Genomic DNA, 21,801 nt, shown 5'->3' on the forward strand with positions numbered 1-21,801 from the left:
ATTTTTAAGTGTATTTATTTATCTATTGGTCCATTTATATTTTTCTGCTTTTACTTCTCATTCTGTCAGTTTTGGTCGTCCATACTTGTGTTCGTCTGCTAGCAAAATATATCATGAAACACTAAATTCGACTAAAACTTTACCACTTTTGAGTTTCTCCTCTGACAATGAGACCCATACCTGCATTGCCAACTGTGATAACATCCTCTAGAACAGTTTCTTTAGCTCCGTCCTTCATTGCCTCCACAACAACATTATAGGAAGCTCCCGACGTGAGTCCAATCAGTGTGGCGCTGTTCGAGGTTCCAGGAAGACGCATCTGCACAGAGAATAAGAAGATGAATAAGTCAGGATGCCTTTAAGTCAGGGGTCCCCAAACTTTTTCCTGTAAGGGCCACATAACTTCTCCCTTCTCTGGTGGGGGGCCAGAGTCTGTTTGTAACAGAAAAAGTGTGACTATTGCAGGAGTGCCTAAATGTAAAAAATTATTGTTTTCCAGAAAGCACAATCAAAYAACCTTCTCTGGGTTCTTCACAGTATGTATTCTGCTGAGCTAACAGTCCACTTCTTAGCTTTGAGAGTTTGTTTGCTCGCATTTGGCCTTGCAAGCTATCATACTTGTCTTTGTGACAGGATTCATAGTGTCGCCACAGATTGTATTCTTTGAATACCACCACCACCTCTTGACAGATGTACAACAAATAATCATTTGTCCACTGCAGCTTAAACGCCCTGCATTCTGAATCAATTTTTCTCTTACCTAATCTTTTCGCAATTATTCTGTTCTCTCTTTGAGAGGGGCGGGTTTAGGATTTTTTTCTGCGGGGTTGCCAGATAGGGGCACAGACAGCAGATGGGTGGAACAGAATGTCATGTATGTATGAAATAGTTACTAACTAATAATAGTTAATGATGAAAATAGTTCATAACCAAGAAACATTTTATTGCAAAAGTCCAACTTTATAATCAAATATAAATATACATATATGAAAAAAAAAACTAAATGCTCTCTGGTATTGTTCTGGGGGCCAGACCAAATGGGGAGGCGGGCCGTAGTTTGTGGACCACTGCTTTAAGTGCTCGACACAAGAACATGAGATGGGGTTTGTGTGAATACCTGGAAGCCTCTTTCCTCCAACGTGAGCGGGTTGCAGGACACTTCGTATTCAGTTGTTTCAGGGATGGGTTGCCAGGAAATAGTCGTGACCGTCTTCGCTTCTTGGGGCAAATCTGTTTCATTGTCAGGGAAACCGAAAGCAAGGCCTGGCAGAGGGCTGTCGCTCACCTGCAGGGTTTACAAAGCAAGCATTTGATTGTTTATTGTCTTAACAGTGCTTAGGAACAATTTATTTAATATGCATTAGGCTTAAAGAAATGAATTTAAGTTTCACACACCTTGACCAGGGGTACTCTGTTTCCATCAGGGCCTGCTATTGGTATAAAAACCAGGGGCTCTTTGAGAGTGGGTCTCTGGCCTTCTTTGGGTCCACTGTGGGAGCCATGCAGCCCATTATTGGGGCCCAAGTTCTGATACTCAGTGTAGACGTACTGACCATGCTGGCCCGGTTCGTTCTGGCCACTTGTACCAGCCAGGTGGACATGGTTGGAGTCAAAACTGTATAATTAAACAGCTAAGATTTAGATAAGCTCAAACGTTACAGTTTTCAGCTAAAAGGCGATGATGAATTGACTGAATAATTTGCATATCGTCACGCAGACACTCACATCTTCGCATCGAAGGTCTCTGGAACGTCCAGGATTTCAGTGCTGGGTTGATGAGGAACAGGAAGCTGTGGCAGATCAGGTACCAACAGCTGATGAACAGAGGAGTAATCTGGTTCTGGTGATATAAGGAGAGAGATGTGCATGCTGTTTAATACTGAACTTATCTGATTAGAATCAGAGAAAGGTAGAAGACAAGAAGGTCTAGTTTATAAACAGAGTATCAATTTATTTTCCTAAAAGAAAAAAAATGGTATTTTTCAAGTTATAGTAAAACAATTCTCTTCAATTCTAACCTTGGTTAGTTAAAAACAAAAGTAATTTATGATCTACCATGTCAGTAAGAATTATGTTTGATAAATAACAAAAGTGTAGAAGAAAAGGGCTGCATGCTGTCTGTCGTTGGGCTGTTTGTATCAGCGCTGTAAGAATAAATCCACAAGAGGGCAGCACAGAGTAATCCAATATCTCCCATCACTGTTTTACATTTTCTGTTTTGTTCATGGGCTATATATAATTAATATAGTTCATATATTACAGTAAACATGATGATCAAACATTAGAAAGATGCAAATAAATAATTAAGTGTAGAAAAAAAATGTCATCCCCTGGTGCAATCAATGGCACCGTTAGAAGGGTTTATTTCCAGACATTTTGAATGCATTTATTTTTATGTTTTGATAATGAATTAAACATTTTATAACATAAAAAAAACACTTACGAGTTCTAGCCTTGCCCACAAGAGGTGTGCTTCTCAAAGCATTCTGCATGGCTACAATCTTAATGACATACTCTGTTCCAGGTTTCAGACCTAAAATTAAGCCAAATCAAACAAACAAAGAAAACTTCAAAACATTTGTCTCATTTATTAAAATGAATGACGCACTATTTGGCTCACTATCACTGACCATTGATGGTGGCGTAGCTCTGGCCTCCGTGAGGTCTAGGGAAAGCTTCTCGGGGCAAACCTCCAGCCTCCTCATAGGTGACATAATAACCAGTGACCCTTGGACTGTGTGACGGCTCCCACATAAATGAGATGCTGTTAGGATTCAGGGAGGTGAAGCGGATATTGGTGGGTGGGATGACCACTGGTTGAGCTGGGAGAAAAACAAGCAAATCGTTACTTCGGAAAAATAAATTAAATCCATGACGTTTAGAAAAACAAGAACTGAATTTCATAAACTATTATTAATGCACAGAGTCACACTGCTTCTGAACACGTATTTTGTGTGTGTAAAAGATGCTAAATCCACATAAGCACAAAACAACCAACTAATTTGTAATTTGTCATGAATTAGTCAGGCCAGGACATTTTTCTACTCAGCTTTCAGTTTATACTAGCAAACAAAAAAATGCTGTTTTTTTTTTTTTTTTTTTTTTTGCAAAAAATAAGTAGGTCCTCTGGATGGGTTCTTCTTTAATGAAACGTTTCATCTCTCATCCAAGAGACTTCTTCAGTCTGACGAGTTTCAGGTGAACTCAGCCTTATAAGCACTGCCTCCACATGGACAAGCAGGTTAGTCACATGCAAAGGAGGGCCATCGCTTAACAATAGGCTTGATTAGATCATCTATAAACAATAGAGCTAATTAAGGCTATTGTTAAGCGATAGCCCTCTTTTGCATGTGACTAAATAGAGCTAATCAAGCCTATTGTTAGGCGATAGCCCTCTTTTGCATGTGACTAAATAGAGCTAATCAAGCCTATTGTTATGCGATGGCCCTCTTTTGCGCATGACTAACCTGTTTGTCCATGTGGAGGCAAGGCTTATAAGGCTGAGTTCACCTGAAACTCATCAGACTGAAGAAGTTTCTTGGACGAGAGATGAAACGTTTCACTAAAGAAGAACTCTTCCAGAGGACCTACTTATTTTTTCTTTTTTGATTTTTTTCTACCTGGATTACTGAGATGCATCAGGATGTATGTGAGTAAAGTATGAGTAGACAGTACTGCAGTAAAACGTGTGGGGTTTACCTGTGGTGGCAGTGAGTGTGAACGGTATGCTGCGTCCATTGTCTTTCAGCGTATACAGATTGATCTTGTAAGTGGTGCCAGGCTCCAGACCTTAGATGGAGAGTCAGAAAAAGTTTATTTTATTATTTACAATCTTTCATCTGTAGATTTGAGTTTCATTTGTTGCATGTCTGATAGATCTTTACCCGTAATAGAGTATGAGCGGGCGTCAGGGTGGACTGTTTTTTGAATGGGTACGTAGCTTGGAGAAGAGGAGGTTGGCGTGGCTTCAATCAGGAACCCGGAGATGGGGCTCGTTTTTGATCGCCAATTTAAAGTGATGGTGGAATCGTTGAGGTCGGAGATGCGTACGCGTCGAGGAGGGCTGATATCTTCATGCGGATTAGAAATAATTAGAATAAAATAAACAGTAAATCTATTTAAGGTTTAAAAAACTAAAGACTTACTCTCTAGAGTTGTGACCTCTCCTTGGACTGGTCTGCTGGTCAAAGAGTTCTTCAGTGCGTAAACCTTGACTTCGTAAATTGTTGCAATCTGATAAAGATATAAGAAAGTGAGCAGAAAAATATATCTATATGTTTCAAAGTCAAGTGGATTTCATTTATTCACCATGAGTCCAGAGATGTGCGCCTGGGTGGTGTCTGGGGCCAGGTTGATCTCTTTGGTTGGTCCACTCTTGTTCTTTGGGTTCACCACTACACGGTACCCGGTGAGGCTTGTGGGGCCAGTTACTTGATTCTCCTGACCTGGTGCCGCCCAGTGCATGACGAAGGATGTGGGGCCGACTTGGGTGAAACGGAGGTTAGAGGGAGGAGAAATGGCTGAAGAAAATAAAAAAGCAAAAAAATAACAGAGTTAGTAAGAAACAAGGAACAAGATACTTCTTGAGTTCACCAGTGGTGGGCACCAGTCCGCTAAAGCGCAAGCCCGCTAATTGCGGACCTAAATATTACATTTGCACTTTAGCGGTCTTACTCATTTTTATAATTCACAAGCGGATTTGTGATTTCTAAAATTAAAATGCAGTACCGCTAATTACTAATTATCTACAGTCATCATTATTTTGAACAGAGGAAGGTATGGCTGTCAATGAGTCACAACACACGTGATCTATCCAACAGCACCCGTCCCAAAAAAACACACTTATTGGAAAGGTATACATCCTTGCTGACWGTTTCTTTCGGCCATGGTTCTCATTTCCCACAATGCTTTGTGTCTGCTTACATACCAGGAAGGCGATGTTTAGAGCTCCCTTTCCCAGCAAAAAAACAGTGAACATTTGTAATCCATACTAAAATTTTGCTTGTATTGATTTATTTTATTTTACAATCAGAGCTCCTTTTTTAAAAGAAAATTAAAGTTTAAACGCTGGAGCTCAATACTTGATGTAATTGGTAGAAGCAATCGGCCAATGGGGTTAGCCAGACATCTAGTGGTCAACTGGAGCAACTACATGGAAAACTTTAAAATCCAAGCTCTTATTTTGAAGTTTGCAGATAGTTTCCTGTACTCCGTGCTTTCGTTTCCCGTCAAAAATCAAATCTGTCATGTACCCACAATGCATCGCTTCAGTTTTCCAATAAACAGTTTTGAAATTACTTTATTGATGCTTCTTTAATGAAAAATCTACAACAAACAAAAGAAAAAGACAAAGATTCAGCCGAACTAGCAATCCTCAACAACTTTTTAATTTTTACACCAGGAGCCAAAGGTCTGTTTCAAGAAATCACATCCCCAGCAATCGGCAATTGTAGGATTAAGCTGTTCAAGGGTTCATACACTGCTAGTTGGCAGTGTTGTGCATATATTGCCCATGAATTGTTGCCAGCTAGTAAGTGTCAAATTGAACTTGTGCATTAAAATTAGTTTCCACTAATTTTTCTATGGCATAAGTGTTTTTGAAGTTGTGGACCTAAATATTTTCAWAAGCGCTTTAGAAATTGCAGAGCTAATTTTTGGATTAGCGCTGCCCACCACTGGAGTTCACTTTTAGGTATAAAGTTGTGAAACTTTAACTACCTGTAACCTGTGTTCCAATCAGTGGTGTGCTGGCTGTGCCATCATGCATGGCGATGACTTTAACTGAGTATTCAGTTCCAGGCTGGAGTCCATCAATAACAGCTGAGTCAGCATCTCCTCTCAGAACAACAGGCAGCTCTCTCTCACCCTCCTCTGAACTCGCATACAAGACTCGGTAAGATGTTACCGTTCCCTCAGGACTATCCCACGTGATCCGCAAGGAAGTGGACTCAACGTCAGCGAAGGAAAGATCCTTCGGATGATCCACATCTAGAAGGCGAAAGGTTTGATGTGTTATGTTTCAGTTTAATAAATTAAACATTTCCAAAACGTTTCAGATGAAATGCGAAACTCTTACTTGTCACGGCATTTACCAACAGAGGCGAGCTCTCTCCTTCTTGTCCAAGAGCGGACACGCTAAAAACGTATTCTGTAGTAGGCAGCAGGCCTGAAAAAGTAAACTCTGTCTGGTCTGGATAAAAGAATGAAAACAATAATTATACAATTAATCTAATGTTTACAATAAATCCTTTTTTCACACATTAAATTAACCTGAACACCATACCTGATTCCACCACTTGAGAGAAGGATTGTCCCTGTTCATTGATGGGGACCCCCGTCACCCTGTAACCTTTGATGGGACCATGAGCCGGGCTCCATCTCACCGTGGCGCTGTTGTCATTCACATGAGTCACTTCCATTTCAGAGGGCGAGTCCACACCTGGGATTAAAGAAACCAGAGATAAAGAGTGAATTACAAAAAACATTTTAATGTTGCTATCCATTTAAATAAGTGTGTAACGTCAGTGTGTGTACCTGTTCTGTGCATGACGTAGATGGGGATGCTGGTTGCGGGGCTGTCTCCTCTGCCGGTCACAGCATAAACAGTAACTGTGTAGTCAGTGCCAGGCTGCAAATTACTGATTGTAGCAGTGGACTGAGAGCCGGGTACAGTGAACTCCTTAGGGTTACTGTGACTTCCTAAGGAAAAATAAAACCATACAATACATTTTTTTTATTTATACTTGTTTTGTCTCAATTTACGGGTTGCAGCCGACGTCACTGCCACTCGCCGTATAGGCTGTCCCAATTTGTGAGCGCCTACTCATGCAGCCAACAAAACCCTGAAAACGATGGCTGCATCTGAGTATCATATGTGGCCGACGGTATCCCAGAGTTCATTGTGCCATCAGCAAATTATACAGAAAAACAAAGACGGCTGAGTTTTTATTGTTTGTTCGTTTTACGGCAAAGTTTGGAAATTTATCACGGACTGAAAAACGAAACTTTAGCAACTTGGCTGAAGAAAGTTTTGTTGCAATGAGATGTTAAATAAAACGCAGCTTTAAGTATGCTATTTATTTGTAACATTTTTCTATTGAAACTGAATTTTATGAGGTTATACCTTGAAAAAAACAACTGAAACGATGTGATATATAACATATCACCATAGAGACAGCACGGTCAGGCAAACATATGTCTTCTGTAGACAGTGTTGTATAAAGTACCACAAAGTTGTACTTGAGTAAAAGTACAAGTATCTTACCAAAAATAATTTGGTAAAAGTTAAAGTCTCCTTTAGGAATATTACTTGAGTAAAAGTCTTAAAGTATCTGATACTTTTTGTACTTAAGTATCAAAAGTAAAATATTGAATCAAAATGAGCAGTTAGATTTTATGTAATGACATTTATTAGGAGGTGACCTCCCCAAAAAATGCAGAAATGACTATACTGTATTAAAAAAAATAATTTATGTTAAATTTAAGATGCACTAGTCTAGCTGGTTCAGTTTATATACATATATCAAGGGTGATGTAACCTTTTCTAAAATGAAAATCTATCTGAGGGCTGCGGCCAAATGCAATAATATAATTTATGAAGTACAAATACTTCTTAAGTACAGTCCTTTTATTTTAATGATTATGTCCTTCTGGAGTGTGACATGATTTGTTTGTGTACAAACGGATACAGTGTCAGAGTTTTACACTTTTGTACTTCTCATTCAACCACAGTTAAATTCACTCTTTCTAGGAGGCTAAATTTATATGGATTGTATTATTATTTTTTACAATAACAATCTGGAATAGAAACAAGCAAAATGAAATAAAAGTAACAACTTTCTTCTTTTTGTCTTTTTTAAACAAATATAAGGAGTATAAAGTACAGATAATTGTGTGAAAATGTAAGAAGTGGAAGTAAAATGTAGGCTGAAAAATAATTACTCAAGTAAAGTACAGATACCCAAAAATTCTACTTAAGTACAGTAAAGAAGTATTTGTACTTAGTTACTTTACAACTCTGTCTTTAGACTAGACTGTCTCTTTTCATAGACATTTATGCAGCCGACACCAGCGGCCTACGGCCCACGTCGGACGCGGTCTACGCCGGCTGCAACCCATGGATTGAGACACAGCCGTGAGACGTTATTGAGTTGCAAAGTACATTACTATTTTATTCTTCTAAGAATGATAAAACATGTTTTTGATAGATGTACAAAATTTGTACAACAAAAAAAAAATCTAAAAAAAATTACACATTAATTAGATTAGATTTACTATGTATTGTTACCTGATTCTCCATGGGTGATCCTATAGTAGCGCACAGTGACGGGAGGAGGGGCCCAGCGAACAGTGATACTTGTGGGGGATGACTCGAGCACTTCCAGGTCAGTAGGAGCATCAGAAACTAAAACAAACAAAAATGAAAATTGAAGGGTCCCAGACAAAAATGAACACATTTAAAGCCTTTTGGTGATAACAATAAAATGTCACATATATCTGATTCTGTTTCCATACTTGTTTTCTGTGTCCCGCTGAGCGGCAGACTCTCCTGTGTCCCGCTCACAGAGTAAATGTTGACCAAATACTCTGTGTCCGGAACGAGGCCTGTCATGGTGAAGTGGTTCCTTGACGGGGGTAGCCTCTCATCCTTGGTCCTCCCTCCCTTAACCATCTGATAACGGATGCGGTAACCAGAGATTCTGCTCTGCGGAGGGAGCCAGTGCACGGTGAAGGAGTTGGTTACGATTTCAGAGAAACGAATGCCGACTGGTGAATCCAAAGCTGAAAACAGAACAAAAAATAATAAAAAAATCACAATGTTTTCATTTGATGTTTTAAAAAAAACATTCTACATCCTCTCTACTCACCTGTTTTCCTGATGCCGACAACAGGCGAGCTCTCCCTCTGCTCATACACACACACCACGCTCACCAGATACTCCGTGTTCGGCAGCAAATCTGAAAACAAGAATCAAAAACACTAAAGTGTGTCTGCTTGATGCTGAACTACTGATGCTCGCGGCAACTTACTCTTTAGCACCACATTGTTRGTCCTGCTGTCTACACTGGTTTCTGTAAGCTCATCGTCGTCATCAATAGGCTGATACCTGAACAACAGTCCAAACAGCAACATGTGAGTATAATGAAGCAGTGACAGGCTTTCAGATTAACTTCACGTGAAACGTCCATAAAGTTTAACATCGTGTTTATTTTACCTAATGACGAAACTGGTAATTTCATTGTTGTCTGGTATGTGAGGAGGAACCCACGTAACCTCCATGCTGTCAGGTCCAACCTTGCCAAAGTTCAAATCAGTGGGGGCCGGTACGGCTATTTGAGAAACAGATTGGATCAGAATACCGCAAACAGAAAAAAACATTTGGTTTCACCTAAAAACATAGATGAGGAAATTTAAATTGTTTTAATAGAAATTTTGAAACTTCTTAAATTACCTACCCTAAGGGGCAGATGTTGAGATTTTTTTCTTCTCTCTGCTGCCGTTCATTTAATTTTATTTGTGATTTTGATATATATATTTTTTCTCTCATTTTTCTTTTATATTTTTCTTTTTATTGTATATTGTATATAAAATTATTTGTTTTGTTTTTAATGAAATTAATTTAAAAATTAAAAAACAATGAAATTTTCATCATTTAAAAGACAGTAGTGACTGTAKTGTTTTATATCTGTGCATGAAATTTACAACATATTTAAATTTAAATACCAAGCAGGGATGAAAACATTTTAACTAAAACCAGATGGTCCACGTCTGCATGGAAACACACAGGTCTATTAAACTGTCAACAAAGCACGGAGTACAATTTCATCAGCAATTTGTTTGAGGGGGTATTTCATGAAGTTGAAAAGAGAAAAAAAAATTAAAGCATCTCAAAGCACTGTTTAACAATAATCATTTTATTTTTCCCTGTTAGGTAAAAATATCTTACTGGTTTGTTGAGTGAATATGACGGGTTCACTCTCGCCGCTCTCTGTGACAGTGGTCACACTGATGTCATAGTCGATGCCCGGTTCCAGCCCGTAGACCGTGTAAYCACCAGTGGCCGGATTGACCATGTCTTCAAAAATGGGGATGCTCTCACCAGAAGCAGCCACCATAATCTTGTAACCGGTGACCACTGGGGTGCTGAGCGGTGACCAGTGGAGACTGATGCTCGTGTCAGTCACGTTCCCAAAGCTGAGGTCGGTCAGCTGGGGCACCTCTGCATGAGTGGGAGGGATGAATCGGGAGAGAAACAGCGCAGAAACAAACAACACACGTGGGAAGACAAAAAACAAAGAGTTTGGACAAAAGAAAAAAAATGAGARACAGCCCAAGAAGGAGACGTCAAAGTGCCTGTGACATACATATCCTTCAAATACAAAAGTTTTTCACATAAATGGGAGATTGTTATTTGAACTTGACTCATACAAAGTGAAACAGGAAGTGACATCAAAGGGGATTTTTTTAAGAAAAGGAACATCCTGGTTTTTGTTTACTGAAACAATAACGTTTGAATTCTGACTCTTCATCTCTCTGATAGAGACTCAAAATAATCTAAAGAAACTTCAGATTTGTTTCTACAGTCTGGGTTGTTAGCCATTGAAGCAACGCTCTGTTTATATGCAGACAGTCCCCTTTGACATCACTTCCTGTTTCTTCACATACAAATAGCTCAACAACTGTTCAACACAGCAGCATGAAATGTTATTTGCAATATGTTTCCAATGTTATCCTTCCAAAAATGCATTCATATTTATTACAAAAATTTGGTGTCACGGGCACTTTAAGCTGAGTTATATAAACTGTCTACTTCCAGCATTTTGACATATGCAGCATATCAAAGTGATGGAAGACCTAATACAAGCTGGTTCTCTCTCATTTGTATGAATAACCATTTAGGTTATTCAATAAAATGGTTTCATTTTAATGCACAAAGATAAAAAAAATCATCTGCGACACAATAGTTTAGCAGCTGGTAGTGACGTAAAACAGAAACAGTAAAGTTAATAAGATTGAATGTAGCATGGGTTAGCTGTTGAAGTTTATGTTACTTTAAAAATGTGGCTAATACAAAACAAGGCGTCACATCTTTTTAGAAAAACCCACCTGGGGTGATGACAGTTGARACAGGAGAGCTCTCCATGTCGTCCTTCACTGTGACAACGCTGACGTTGTATTCCACACCTGGACTGAGGTTCTCCAGGGTGCAGGAATTCTGCCCAGCGTCTACAAACTCCTCCAAGCTGTTTCCCTGTTGCCCTTTGGTGGGAGTGCACGTCACTTTGTAACCTGTGATGTCTTCAAGAAACAGTACGAGAGGCATTTATAGGGTATGATGGGACTGACGGCTTGATTTTCATGCACATGTGTTTTTGAAAGTACCTGGTGTAGCAGCTCCATTCCACTGAACTACAAGCTCACCAGTGCTTGGATTGGACTCCAAGTTTAGATCAGTAGGAGGAGACAGAGCTGGAGTTGGAAAAAAATATTTTGTGCAAACAAACATGTGGTTGGAGGGAAGCAAGAAAAAATAATAAATACCGGTAAATAAAAAAAATACAAGTCACAAATGACTGGTTTTAATCTAGACATACGTGTGACAACGTGTCGAGTGATTGGGGTTCCTTGTTCTTGGCCATTAAAAACTGGCTGGACGCTGTAGGTGTACTCTACTCCCGGAGTCAGACCGGAAATGTAAATACTGCCAGATTCTGAGAAGACATCTCTTGGGGCTTCCCCACCCTGACTGGGCCCGACTGTCAGCTGAGAGATGGGGGGTAGAAAGAGTAATAGGTTAGGAGGACGGGAGGTACAGGTCAGAGGTCGGTGCTTTCCCAAGAACACTGAAGCCAAATGAACATTCTCGTCTCTGGTGAGACTTGTTCTGACCAATCAGAAGCATTTATGAGGTTATGAGATCTCCTGTTGAGCAGCTTTAAAGATAACTCACCAAACAACTACTTACTAGAATGTGCTTTTCATAAATATCGGAAGAAAATGAGAGCATTTAAATGGTAAATGGCTTGAATTTATATGGTGCTTATCTAGTCCCCATGGATTCCAAAGATTTTACACTTCAATCCCTCACCCAACGATACACACATTCAGAACCTAATTCAAACAAATATAATTAAGCTCACACCTTGTATCCAATGTAGGGAACTGGAGTCCAGGAGATTATTATGGAGGTGTCAGTCACTTCTGTGCTGAACTGAGGAGCAATACCCACAGCAGGGGCTAAAAACAAAACAAAAAAAAGCAGAATCAAATTGTATTGCTAGAAGATTTGATTTGGTAAAATACAGGGGAACATAAAAATGCCTACCCTGCATGTAAACAGTCACATCTTTATTTATATAACCTTATCATCTGAATGACAGGATTGCCACTTTGAACTACTTCTAATTTCAGATTTTATACTCATGTTGTGTGTTCAATCAGACCACTGTGTTGTGTAGTCATAAAGACCATGTTTAATGAGTGTAACTCTGACTGAAATATTTGTAATTTAAGTATTAAATAAGCTATAATATTAATTAACTAACAGGCGGGCCGGATTGAAGCTGCCCAGGGGCCAGATGTGGCCCGCGGGCCACCAGTTGAATAGCCCTGTTTTGAAGTATTACAAATGATAAAATAAATTTTGTTTCACTTCATTTCTGATTGAGTGCAAAGTTGCAAACAATTTATGATGTTTAGACACTCACATGTGGTGAACACAGCAGTCTCTCCTTTGCTGAGCGTGTTGTCCTGCAGTGAGTGCAGCGTGACCGTGTATTCTGTGTCAGGCTTCAGGGTCAGCAGGGTGTACTCTGTGAGGTGGGCGGGCAGGTGTTGCTGCACGGGGTTCGAGCCTTCCACGTTAAGGAAGAGACGATAGCCGGTGATTTTGGCGCGAGGCGCGAACCACTGCACCACCGCACTGTCTTCAGTCACGTCGTCAAAATGGATGTCTGTGGGGGCGTCTGGCTCTAAAAACAAAGAAAGAACGATTTTGAGCAGTGTGATTAAAAATGATTCATTTAAAGAGCRCTCTATATATTTTGTTTTGCACAAGTTGTGCCTGTTTCTCATTAAACACTGCTAAATGGTATTCGGTGCCCTGAGAAGGTTGCAGCTCAACAWTTTGTTTACATTCTTATTCATCAAGCAGGATCAGCCATCTTATCAGTCTCTCTTTTTTCTGKACCAAATATATGGCAGAATGGAGTCCAGTGGCGGAGCCAGACATTTTTCTCAGGGGTGGCCAGATGGGCACCACTATTCACACAGGGGTGGCCAGGAAAATTACATCATTTTTTACTTGAAAGTTTTTCTGCAGATCTTTGTGTTTTGTTAATTTCCTTATGTCTTTATACAGGCAGTGACTACCTTACAAACATGGGTGCAGAACCATTTTAAAAGTTAGTTGGGGGGCACTATTGGGGGGTCTGGGGGTCCTCCCCCAGAAAATTTTGAATTAAATAGATGCCATTTCCTGTATTCTGGTGTATTTTATCAGGTTGTTAAACATACTTTTACCTACACAAATTAACACTTCATTTAATAATTATTTCCGAGACAGATTATTCATTAAACTAGTTCCATCATCCTGTTTTTAATCTCACTGCTATGGCTGAGATAAGGTTAATTAATGTGACACAATTTATCATATCCAATGACCACAGGGGTGATTTTTACTTTTATATTGTTTATTGRTTYATTTTTAATTGTAACACGTCGCTGTGCCAAACAAAGATGACCCTMAACTGCATGTTTGAAACTAATATTAATAATTTTACCCAATGAACATGTGCAATACTGACGACCACCAACAGTGAATTTAGAGGGGTGTTTCACTTTGTCTAATTTAGTGATAGGTCTACTCATAACCAAACACAGATCATCATGCAGTCTTCAGAGCACAAAATGACACTGTGTTATGGTGACAAAAAAAAGGAAAGAAAACAACAGAAACCTTTGTCACCATAAGTCCAAAAGTTGACACCGTACATCAGATTATATAGGCATGTTCTGTATATAAAGAAAACCATCACTTCCTTGTCATTACTCTTCTTCAGTGATAGAGCTCGGTGATATTTCAAACTGTTAAACACTGCCACCAACTGTTCAGGAGGATTATTACACCCCTAAAGGTTGTTTCACTGTGGAAGGGGTTTGTACAACAGGGTGGCCAATGGGGTGGCCAAAGATTTGTCTGTGGTGGCCATGGCCACCCCTGGCCACCCCCTGGCTCCGCCCCTGACAGAGTCTTACACTGTGCATTTTAGCTTGTTGAGTAAATCCCTGATGATTAGTTCTGTCAACAACATAAAAACAACCCCATCTGAAAGCAGTTTTTACATGAGGTCGTTCATCATACTCACTTGTAGTTTGCTCCCCAATAAGTGGTAAGCTCTCTTTTCCATTAAGAATGCTGTACACACTAAAGCGGTACAGCGTGCCAGGCTGTAGGTGTGTTACATCGACATATGAGTTCTGACCGACAGGCAGAGTCATCTCATTTTGCGGAGAACCAGACTCGTCAACAGGAACCACCGTGACCCTGTAACCTGAGATGCCGCCAGCTGGACTGGACCAGGTCAAGACTATTTTCTTGTCGGACACTTCAAAGAACTGCAAGTCAGTCGGGGAAGCCACTTCTTCATCTGTGGAAAAGGAAACAAAAACACAGATGTGGTGTAAAAAGCTCCTCGTTTTCTACACAGGTAATCCCCCGTCTGGGTTTTTTTTCCTCTAAACCTGTTGCCTCTGCAACCTGACCATGGATAATCATACCTTATCGTAGAATAAACAAAGCATGTGGTTGAACAGAAAATCTCCTTTCAAAAACCAAACAAGAGTAACGAACTGCTGCACAATGAGAAAATTAAACACAGACGTTTCTGACTTTTGAGGGAAACAAGGACAAAAAATGAGAGAAAAAATGCCTGAAACAAGTGACATTCAGTCACTCTTCAATCTCTTTTTTTTTTTATCTCACATCTAGATGACTTGTTTCCCTGAGTTCATTTGTAATATTGGACAATGTTTTGGGTAAAACTTTAGCATCACTTAAGCAAAGTGSTCATCAGCCACAGTGGAAGTAGTCCATTATTCTGTCCAAAGATGAGATCATATCACTTTAACTAGGTCATGCATCTTCAATCCATCTTTCAAACTGTACAAGCGAGCATTCACAAACCTCGCAAGCATCTGGCTCAAACAAATGTTCAACTTGGCAGACTGAGGTTTTACACAACTCCGTCTGAATAAGAGCAGAACAGCTGTGAACTCAGTGACTTTCGTTTTCACAGGAAATATCTCCCTATTTCTCTTGTACTGGAAAGTTTGTGAAATAAGTAAAAGAAAATACTAAATAGGCCAAAAGACGAGACTTGCAGATTTGTTTAAGAAGGTACAATCAATCATATTTACAGTTGCTTCCAGCCGTTCACATTTCTCTAAGTGGGTTCATGACTACACTTTTGAAATCTAGATTATCATGGCAGATCTTTTAAAGGGGCAATATTATATGTTTCTCAGGCATACATTTAAATTCTATACCATAATAAAAGTAACCATGTCACTTTCAGTTGTTAAAATGTTTAATAATCTGGAAGATGACTTTAAAAATGCCAGATCAATGAGTATATTTAGGAGAATGATAAAAAATAATTTGCTGGAGAAATATGTAAATGTATGAATTGTTGTTCAAGGAGTTAAACCTTTATTTTTCTTTTCTTTTACATAAACTAAAGATTATTTTTGATTGAATTGATTTATTTGAGAAAAAAAGGGGCAGATTTATCAAGATTTTTTCTTCTTTTGCTACCTTTAATTTAATTTATGATTTGTATTTTTGTTGTATGTTGAATTTATGTTGTTGTTTTTTAAAGAAAACCAATAAACTAAACTAACTAACTATATGTTTAAATAGGAAATAAGCTTGACTTCTCATCATATCTGTTTCTAAATGCCTTGGAATTGGTCTCTGTCTCTTTAAGAACCTCCTTCCACTTCTGTCCTGCCCATTTCAGCACAGGGCCGGGTGGGTGCATGTGCTCTGTGATGAGTAAGCTTGGCTTTAAGACACAGCCCAGAGGAGGAGCTAGTCCCAAAAGGAGGTTCTAGGTCCAACCGGTCGTTTTTGCTCCACTGCCTGCAGCCTCAGGACACTACAGGATTTCTCAAACATGCATGAATGAGTCAAAGCAAGACTCCGGGCATGTTTTTGATGAGAGGGTAACATTATAACATGATATAAAACTCAAAAAAGTTGATTTTACATGATATTGCCCCTTTAAATTTCACTCAGTAACCATTTGCAGTTATATGTGATGGAATTTATCTAAAAAAAGAACAAGGATAAAACTCTAAACATAAAAAAGAGAAACACATAAAATAACATTTTGAATGGAATTAATTATATTTTTTAATGTTTTATTACTTTAAGCATACATGGTCAGTAATTACACCCACTCTGTTTAATGTTTAAATTGCGTTTGGTGGCCTAAGCTGCTCATGTACCTGGAAGGGACTCTCCAGTGGTGTTGACTTGTACAAAGATCGGTTCGCTTTCCAGGTTCTCCTCCACAGCATAGATGCTGATGTTGTAGGACTTCCCAGGCAGTAGGTCGCTCAGAGTCACAGACGTTGCCGTATCGGGGAGAGTCAGCTCCATGCTTTCACCCTCCTCTGAGGGTGCGTAGACAACACGGTATCCTGCACAGAGAGGTCAAATGTGGCCTTAAAACAAAAAAAACATCAGATTTTAATCAACTTCAGCTGTGATTGACAGAGATGGCTTTAATGTACCAGTGATGGGAGCCAGTGGTTTGTCCCAGCTGATCACAATAGAGGTATCTCCCACCTCCTCTACTTCATGCTCCTTGGGAGCATCAGGTGCTGTTGAAATAATGAGGTGTAAGTAAACCAAAAAATAAAATGCCTGAAAGGGAACGACATATTTGAAATACAAATGGTTCTACTCACCAGTTGTTTGTGAAGTWGTGAGAATGAGGTTGTCCCCTTCTCCGTCTGTAACCTCATAGACGTTAACAGTGTACTTCCTTCCAGGCAGAAGCTCATTAATGTTCACCGAGGTTGTTGTACGAGGCAAATCTAAAATGAGAAAAAAAAGAATGGTAATATACTTGAACATTTGATACTGCTGACATCAACTCCTAAAACCAAACTGCACGTGAGCTTTCCTGCACTTACCTAAAACGATGGGTTCTCCAGGTCCCTGTCCCTGCTCAATGAGCTCATACTCTACTCTGAAACCAGAGACGGTGTCGGAGGCGGAAACCCAGGAGATGACGAAGCTGTTAGCTGTGATTTCTGTTACTGATTCGGAGATGTCAACCAAAGGTGGAAGTGGGGTGATCTCGCCTTCAGTTGTAGCCACTACAGAGGACACAATGGGGTTGTGTAAAGTTCAAAGATCTTTCCAGACCTCAAACTCACTATCAGTTATTTAGCAAAACAGGTTCAGTTTAATACAAAACGGCAAAGAAAACTTAACTGTATCAAACAAACTGAAGAACCTGTGTTGAGTTTGGACAACTCAACCAGGACTGAGACCAACTCACATGATCCATAAGCTGTGGTGAAGTGAAAGCGTGCGACCTCTTGTCGTCCAAACCGCAGCACGCTGATCAGCTGGCCTTCGTACGTTATTCCCGCTTTCAGACCAGAGATGGTGTAGGAGTTAAGATGGCCTGGGATGTTCACCTCCATCCATGGGTTTAATGTATCTTTCTGAGGTGGGGTGTGAAAAGTTTGCATTTTTAGCTTATAAATATCGGATGAGTCGATTTGAAAAAAAAAATCTAATTTGCTGGAGCTCTTCTCCACAGTTTGCACAATCGGAAAACTCACCACTCTCCATTTGAGGATGTACTGGGTGATGTGAGTAGATGATGGGGAATTCCACTGAATGGGATGGGTGTTTTGTTGGCTTCCGGCTTCTGTTATGACCACCTGAACAGGATGATAACCACCTGTGAGAGGAAGAGTGCAGAGGCGAGCGTGAGGACAACAGCTCCACTTATAAAAAAACATCAACCATGATACAGTATGAAGATTTAATCGTAAGCTGGCTGATGAATGCAAAATATCAAATCAGTTGTTTTATGCAACTCATCTTAACAGGGAGTGAGTGTCCGTGTGCTGCTGTGTTTTCCTAATCAGAACACAGGGAGGGTGCGAAAACCTAGCAGGTTTCTGTGAGATTCCAGCACAGATTTACATTCCTAGATGGGAGAAAACGTTTGCCCTTCTTGTTCTTCCTCACCAAGCTTTGAAATCTTTGTTTTGCTTTTTAAAATCTAGACTGGAAGTTGATTTATGTACAGTATAATAAACCAGATGCACCAAGAAAAGTTGCATTTTATGAGTCCTCTTGAATGAAAATCTACCTTCTTATATCAAATCTCCATTATGGAAGTCAGCCAGCAGCTGTGATCTAACTCTTCCTGACTTATATTATTTGATTCAAACAGATGGTGAGGAGTTTCAGAGTGGAGCAAAGGGGTGGGAGTATATGTCTATACAATGTAGCCCTTCAGAGTTATGGGATGCATGCACCGTTTGAAAAAAAAAAAAAAAGCATTGCACAAAAGAAGTGGACAGAGTTATAAATAAGCAGTGGTGGGCAGCACTAATCCAAAAATTAGCTCCGCAGTTTCTAAAGCRTTTATGAAAATATTTAGGTCCACAACTTCAAAAGCGCTTATGCCATAGAAATACTAGCAGAAGCTAATTTTAAAGTGCAAGTTCAATTTGACACTCACTAGCTGGCAATAATTCATGTACAATATACACACAACACTGCCAACTAGCAGTGTATRAATACTTTACAGCAGGGCTATTCAATTGGCAGCCCGCGGGCCACATCCGGCCCAGGAGTGACCAAAGTTCGGCACACCAATTAGTTCATTTATCTCTGAAGCCTAAAACCCCCGGTTTTCTACTTTAATTACGATAAGATTTTTAATTAAACATAGACATGTTTGGTATCTACAGAAACAACAGAATCTTGACTAGAAGCTGGTAAACATTTCTATGCACACTCAAGACAGTTAAAACTACAAGCAGTGGAAGATAAAACAATGAGAGTGAAAATAAAACTGGTTCAAAAAGTTGGCAAGTCAGARATGTCAAATTAATATTTGTGTTAAATAGGCGGCATAATGTGTTAATTTTGTTTTTGTTTTATTATCACTACTTTTATAGGGTTCTGTACGTTGTATTCATGAATAAATGCAGCAAAATAAACTATTTCAAAGGTAACAGATCTTTGTAATACWTGGTTTATTTACATAATGACTTTAACTGATAGATGTTCGGCCCCTCAGCTGTTGACCTGCAGTAACTGTGGCCCCCAGAGCAATTTAGTTGAACAGCCCTGCTTTACAGCTTAATCCTACAACTGCCGATTGCTGGGGATGTGATTTCCTGAATCAGAACTTTGGCTCCTGGTGTAAAAATTAAAAAGTTGTTGAGGATTGCTAGTTCGGCTGCTTCTTTGTCTTTTTCTTTTGTTTGTTGTAGATTTTTCATTAAAGAAGCATCAATAAAGTAATTTCAAAACTGTTTATTGGAAAACTGAAGCGATGCATTCTGGGTACATGACGGATTTGATTTGTGACGGGAAACGAAAGCACAGAGTACAGGAAACAATCTGCAAACTTCAAAATAAGAGCTTGGATTTTAAAGTTTTCCATGTTGTTGCTCCAGTTGACCACTAGAAGTCTGTCTTCATCAGCAAAATATCTTTAAATCATTTCTGCGTCTCTAACCCCATTGGTTGATTGCTTCGACCAATTATGTCAAGTATTGAGCTCCAACGTTTAAACTTTTTTTAAAAAGGAGCTCCGATTGTAAAGTAAAATAAATCAATACATACAAAATTTTAGTATGGATTACAAACGTTAAACATTTTTACTGGGACAGGGAGTTCTAAACATTGCCTTTCTGCTATGAAAGCAGACACAAAGCATCGTGGGAAATGAGAACCGCGATCGAGAGCAACAGTCAGCAAGGACATATATCTTTCCAATAAGTGTGTTTATCTGGGAGTTGTGCTGTTGGATAGATCACGTGTGTTGTGAGTTGTTGACAGCCATACCTTCCTCTCTGTTCAAGATAATGATGACTGTAGATAATTAGTTATTAGCAGTACTGCATTTTAATTTTAGAAAGCGCAAATCCACTTATGAATTATAAAAATTAGGAAGACCGCCAAAGCACAAACAAAATATTTAGGTCCTCAATTAGCTGATGTGTGCTTTAGCTGGCTGGTGCCCACCACTATAAGACAATAAGTATAAGGAAAACACTTCAGAAATTGTATTGTTACTGAAGTCAGCAAGAACATTTTGACCTAACCAACAAACTTCATTGCCTAGTTTGAATCCTCAATTCACTTTAAATAGAGCTAAAAACATTTACCACCTTTTCCATTCAGAGGATTCTGCAATAAAACTAAATAGACATGTGGTGTGCATTACAAAAACTGACAGTTCAGGCTTATGTGTTAAAACAACACGACAAATCAGCTTAGCAGGTTAGCTGGTGTAAGAAATGAGATAGGATGGAGTCATTTCAAATATGCTTGTATTTGTAATGTTTTTAAACCATTAAAAAAGGTTTCAAGTGCTCTTTAATGCAAACAGAAGCCATGTGGTGACCAGACACGCTGATAGAAACTGGTGGCTTCYATAAAGAACTGAGGTTCTTTTAACCATTTTTCCAAATAGCAGACCTGTAATCAAAGTTTCTGAGCAAGTGGCTCGGTTAACCAGGAGCTGCAAGCAAATACACAAACCTCAAAAACAATCTGGGACCAATTACTGCCTATTACAGACCCGCAGGCCACCGGTGAGGGTACGGGTTATGGGGAATCATATGTGGGATGGGCTTGAAAACCAATGCACACTTGCAGTGGATCTGCTCCATTTTAAGGAGCACAGGTTCCCAGCATTACTTACAKGCATGTGTGTAATGTACAAGCCTACATGCATGCACACCATCCATCTTCTTTAAAAGTGGATGTTTKGTCTACATCTGCATTCAGACGGATGTGCAACTCAGTGTTGATAAGAAGCACAAAGCTACAGGGAAGTAATAACGGAAGTCATACTGTCAATAACAATAATAAAAAAGATCAAATAACGCAAACAAAGATTTGCACAGATAACAGACAAAACAACATTTTTTAAGATGTTATCCATGTTTTGGCTTGTAAAAACTTGCCTAGAAAAAGAAAAACTCTTTAACTTGTTTTCTTTTCAACCTTTTATGGTGTTTTACAGTGTAAGCCAAGTGGCTAAAGTCTGGAAAACTTGCTGCAATCTTAGTATGCTATATTTTATATGACTGAGCACACACACACACACACACACACACACACACACACACACACACACAGAGCAAGTTCACAGATGGTTGCTATTACGGCCACTTACGACAGAGCATCGCCCTACATTTTGCATCTTCCGTCAACCTGCTTCAGCAAACAACTATCAGTCTGAATGTTCTACTTTAGACGTGACGGACCTGGATCTGGTTCCACTTGCACAACTTAACGGCCCCACTTAGAGATATATTTATCGTTTTTCTTTTTTTTTATGGTGCTGGAAATTCAATCCCTGAAAAAACTAAATCTATACCACAGAAGCTCATAAATCATGAAAGGCAATGAGAACAAAACAACAGTGTTCTGTCAAGGAAAAATACCAAAACCAACCTTGGAAAGCTAGATATGTAGAAATTTTGAACCAACTTTTAAATGTGTTTATATATATACATATATAT

At 39.3% G+C, this 21,801-nt stretch overlaps 1 protein-coding gene across 1 annotated transcript in view; it reads right to left on the reverse strand.

The window, feature by feature from the left end:
- fn1a (fibronectin 1a) overlaps positions 1 to 21,801 on the reverse strand; it is a 37,810-nt gene that overhangs the window by 4,510 nt on the left and 11,499 nt on the right. The window contains exons 13-44 of the mRNA XM_014016508.1: positions 17,863 to 17,984; positions 17,574 to 17,742; positions 17,203 to 17,388; positions 16,975 to 17,103; positions 16,798 to 16,887; positions 16,510 to 16,704; positions 14,367 to 14,648; positions 12,708 to 12,971; positions 12,143 to 12,237; positions 11,595 to 11,763; positions 11,383 to 11,469; positions 11,107 to 11,298; positions 9,947 to 10,219; positions 9,215 to 9,329; positions 9,030 to 9,106; positions 8,868 to 8,957; positions 8,515 to 8,781; positions 8,288 to 8,404; positions 6,535 to 6,699; positions 6,284 to 6,439; positions 6,077 to 6,190; positions 5,719 to 5,988; positions 4,309 to 4,520; positions 4,146 to 4,233; positions 3,885 to 4,070; positions 3,700 to 3,789; positions 2,631 to 2,822; positions 2,444 to 2,533; positions 1,726 to 1,840; positions 1,396 to 1,615; positions 1,118 to 1,285; positions 181 to 319 (exon numbers count right to left, since the gene is read on the reverse strand). Coding sequence (XP_013871962.1) covers positions 181 to 319; positions 1,118 to 1,285; positions 1,396 to 1,615; positions 1,726 to 1,840; positions 2,444 to 2,533; positions 2,631 to 2,822; positions 3,700 to 3,789; positions 3,885 to 4,070; positions 4,146 to 4,233; positions 4,309 to 4,520; positions 5,719 to 5,988; positions 6,077 to 6,190; positions 6,284 to 6,439; positions 6,535 to 6,699; positions 8,288 to 8,404; positions 8,515 to 8,781; positions 8,868 to 8,957; positions 9,030 to 9,106; positions 9,215 to 9,329; positions 9,947 to 10,219; positions 11,107 to 11,298; positions 11,383 to 11,469; positions 11,595 to 11,763; positions 12,143 to 12,237; positions 12,708 to 12,971; positions 14,367 to 14,648; positions 16,510 to 16,704; positions 16,798 to 16,887; positions 16,975 to 17,103; positions 17,203 to 17,388; positions 17,574 to 17,742; positions 17,863 to 17,984 — 5,124 coding nt within the window. The remainder of the gene's footprint in view (positions 1 to 180; positions 320 to 1,117; positions 1,286 to 1,395; positions 1,616 to 1,725; positions 1,841 to 2,443; positions 2,534 to 2,630; positions 2,823 to 3,699; positions 3,790 to 3,884; positions 4,071 to 4,145; positions 4,234 to 4,308; positions 4,521 to 5,718; positions 5,989 to 6,076; positions 6,191 to 6,283; positions 6,440 to 6,534; positions 6,700 to 8,287; positions 8,405 to 8,514; positions 8,782 to 8,867; positions 8,958 to 9,029; positions 9,107 to 9,214; positions 9,330 to 9,946; positions 10,220 to 11,106; positions 11,299 to 11,382; positions 11,470 to 11,594; positions 11,764 to 12,142; positions 12,238 to 12,707; positions 12,972 to 14,366; positions 14,649 to 16,509; positions 16,705 to 16,797; positions 16,888 to 16,974; positions 17,104 to 17,202; positions 17,389 to 17,573; positions 17,743 to 17,862; positions 17,985 to 21,801) is intronic.

This window comes from Austrofundulus limnaeus, unplaced genomic scaffold (genome assembly GCF_001266775.1).
Source record: "Austrofundulus limnaeus strain Quisiro unplaced genomic scaffold, Austrofundulus_limnaeus-1.0 Scaffold146, whole genome shotgun sequence".
In the NCBI taxonomy this organism is placed as follows: Eukaryota; Metazoa; Chordata; class Actinopteri; order Cyprinodontiformes; family Rivulidae; genus Austrofundulus; species Austrofundulus limnaeus.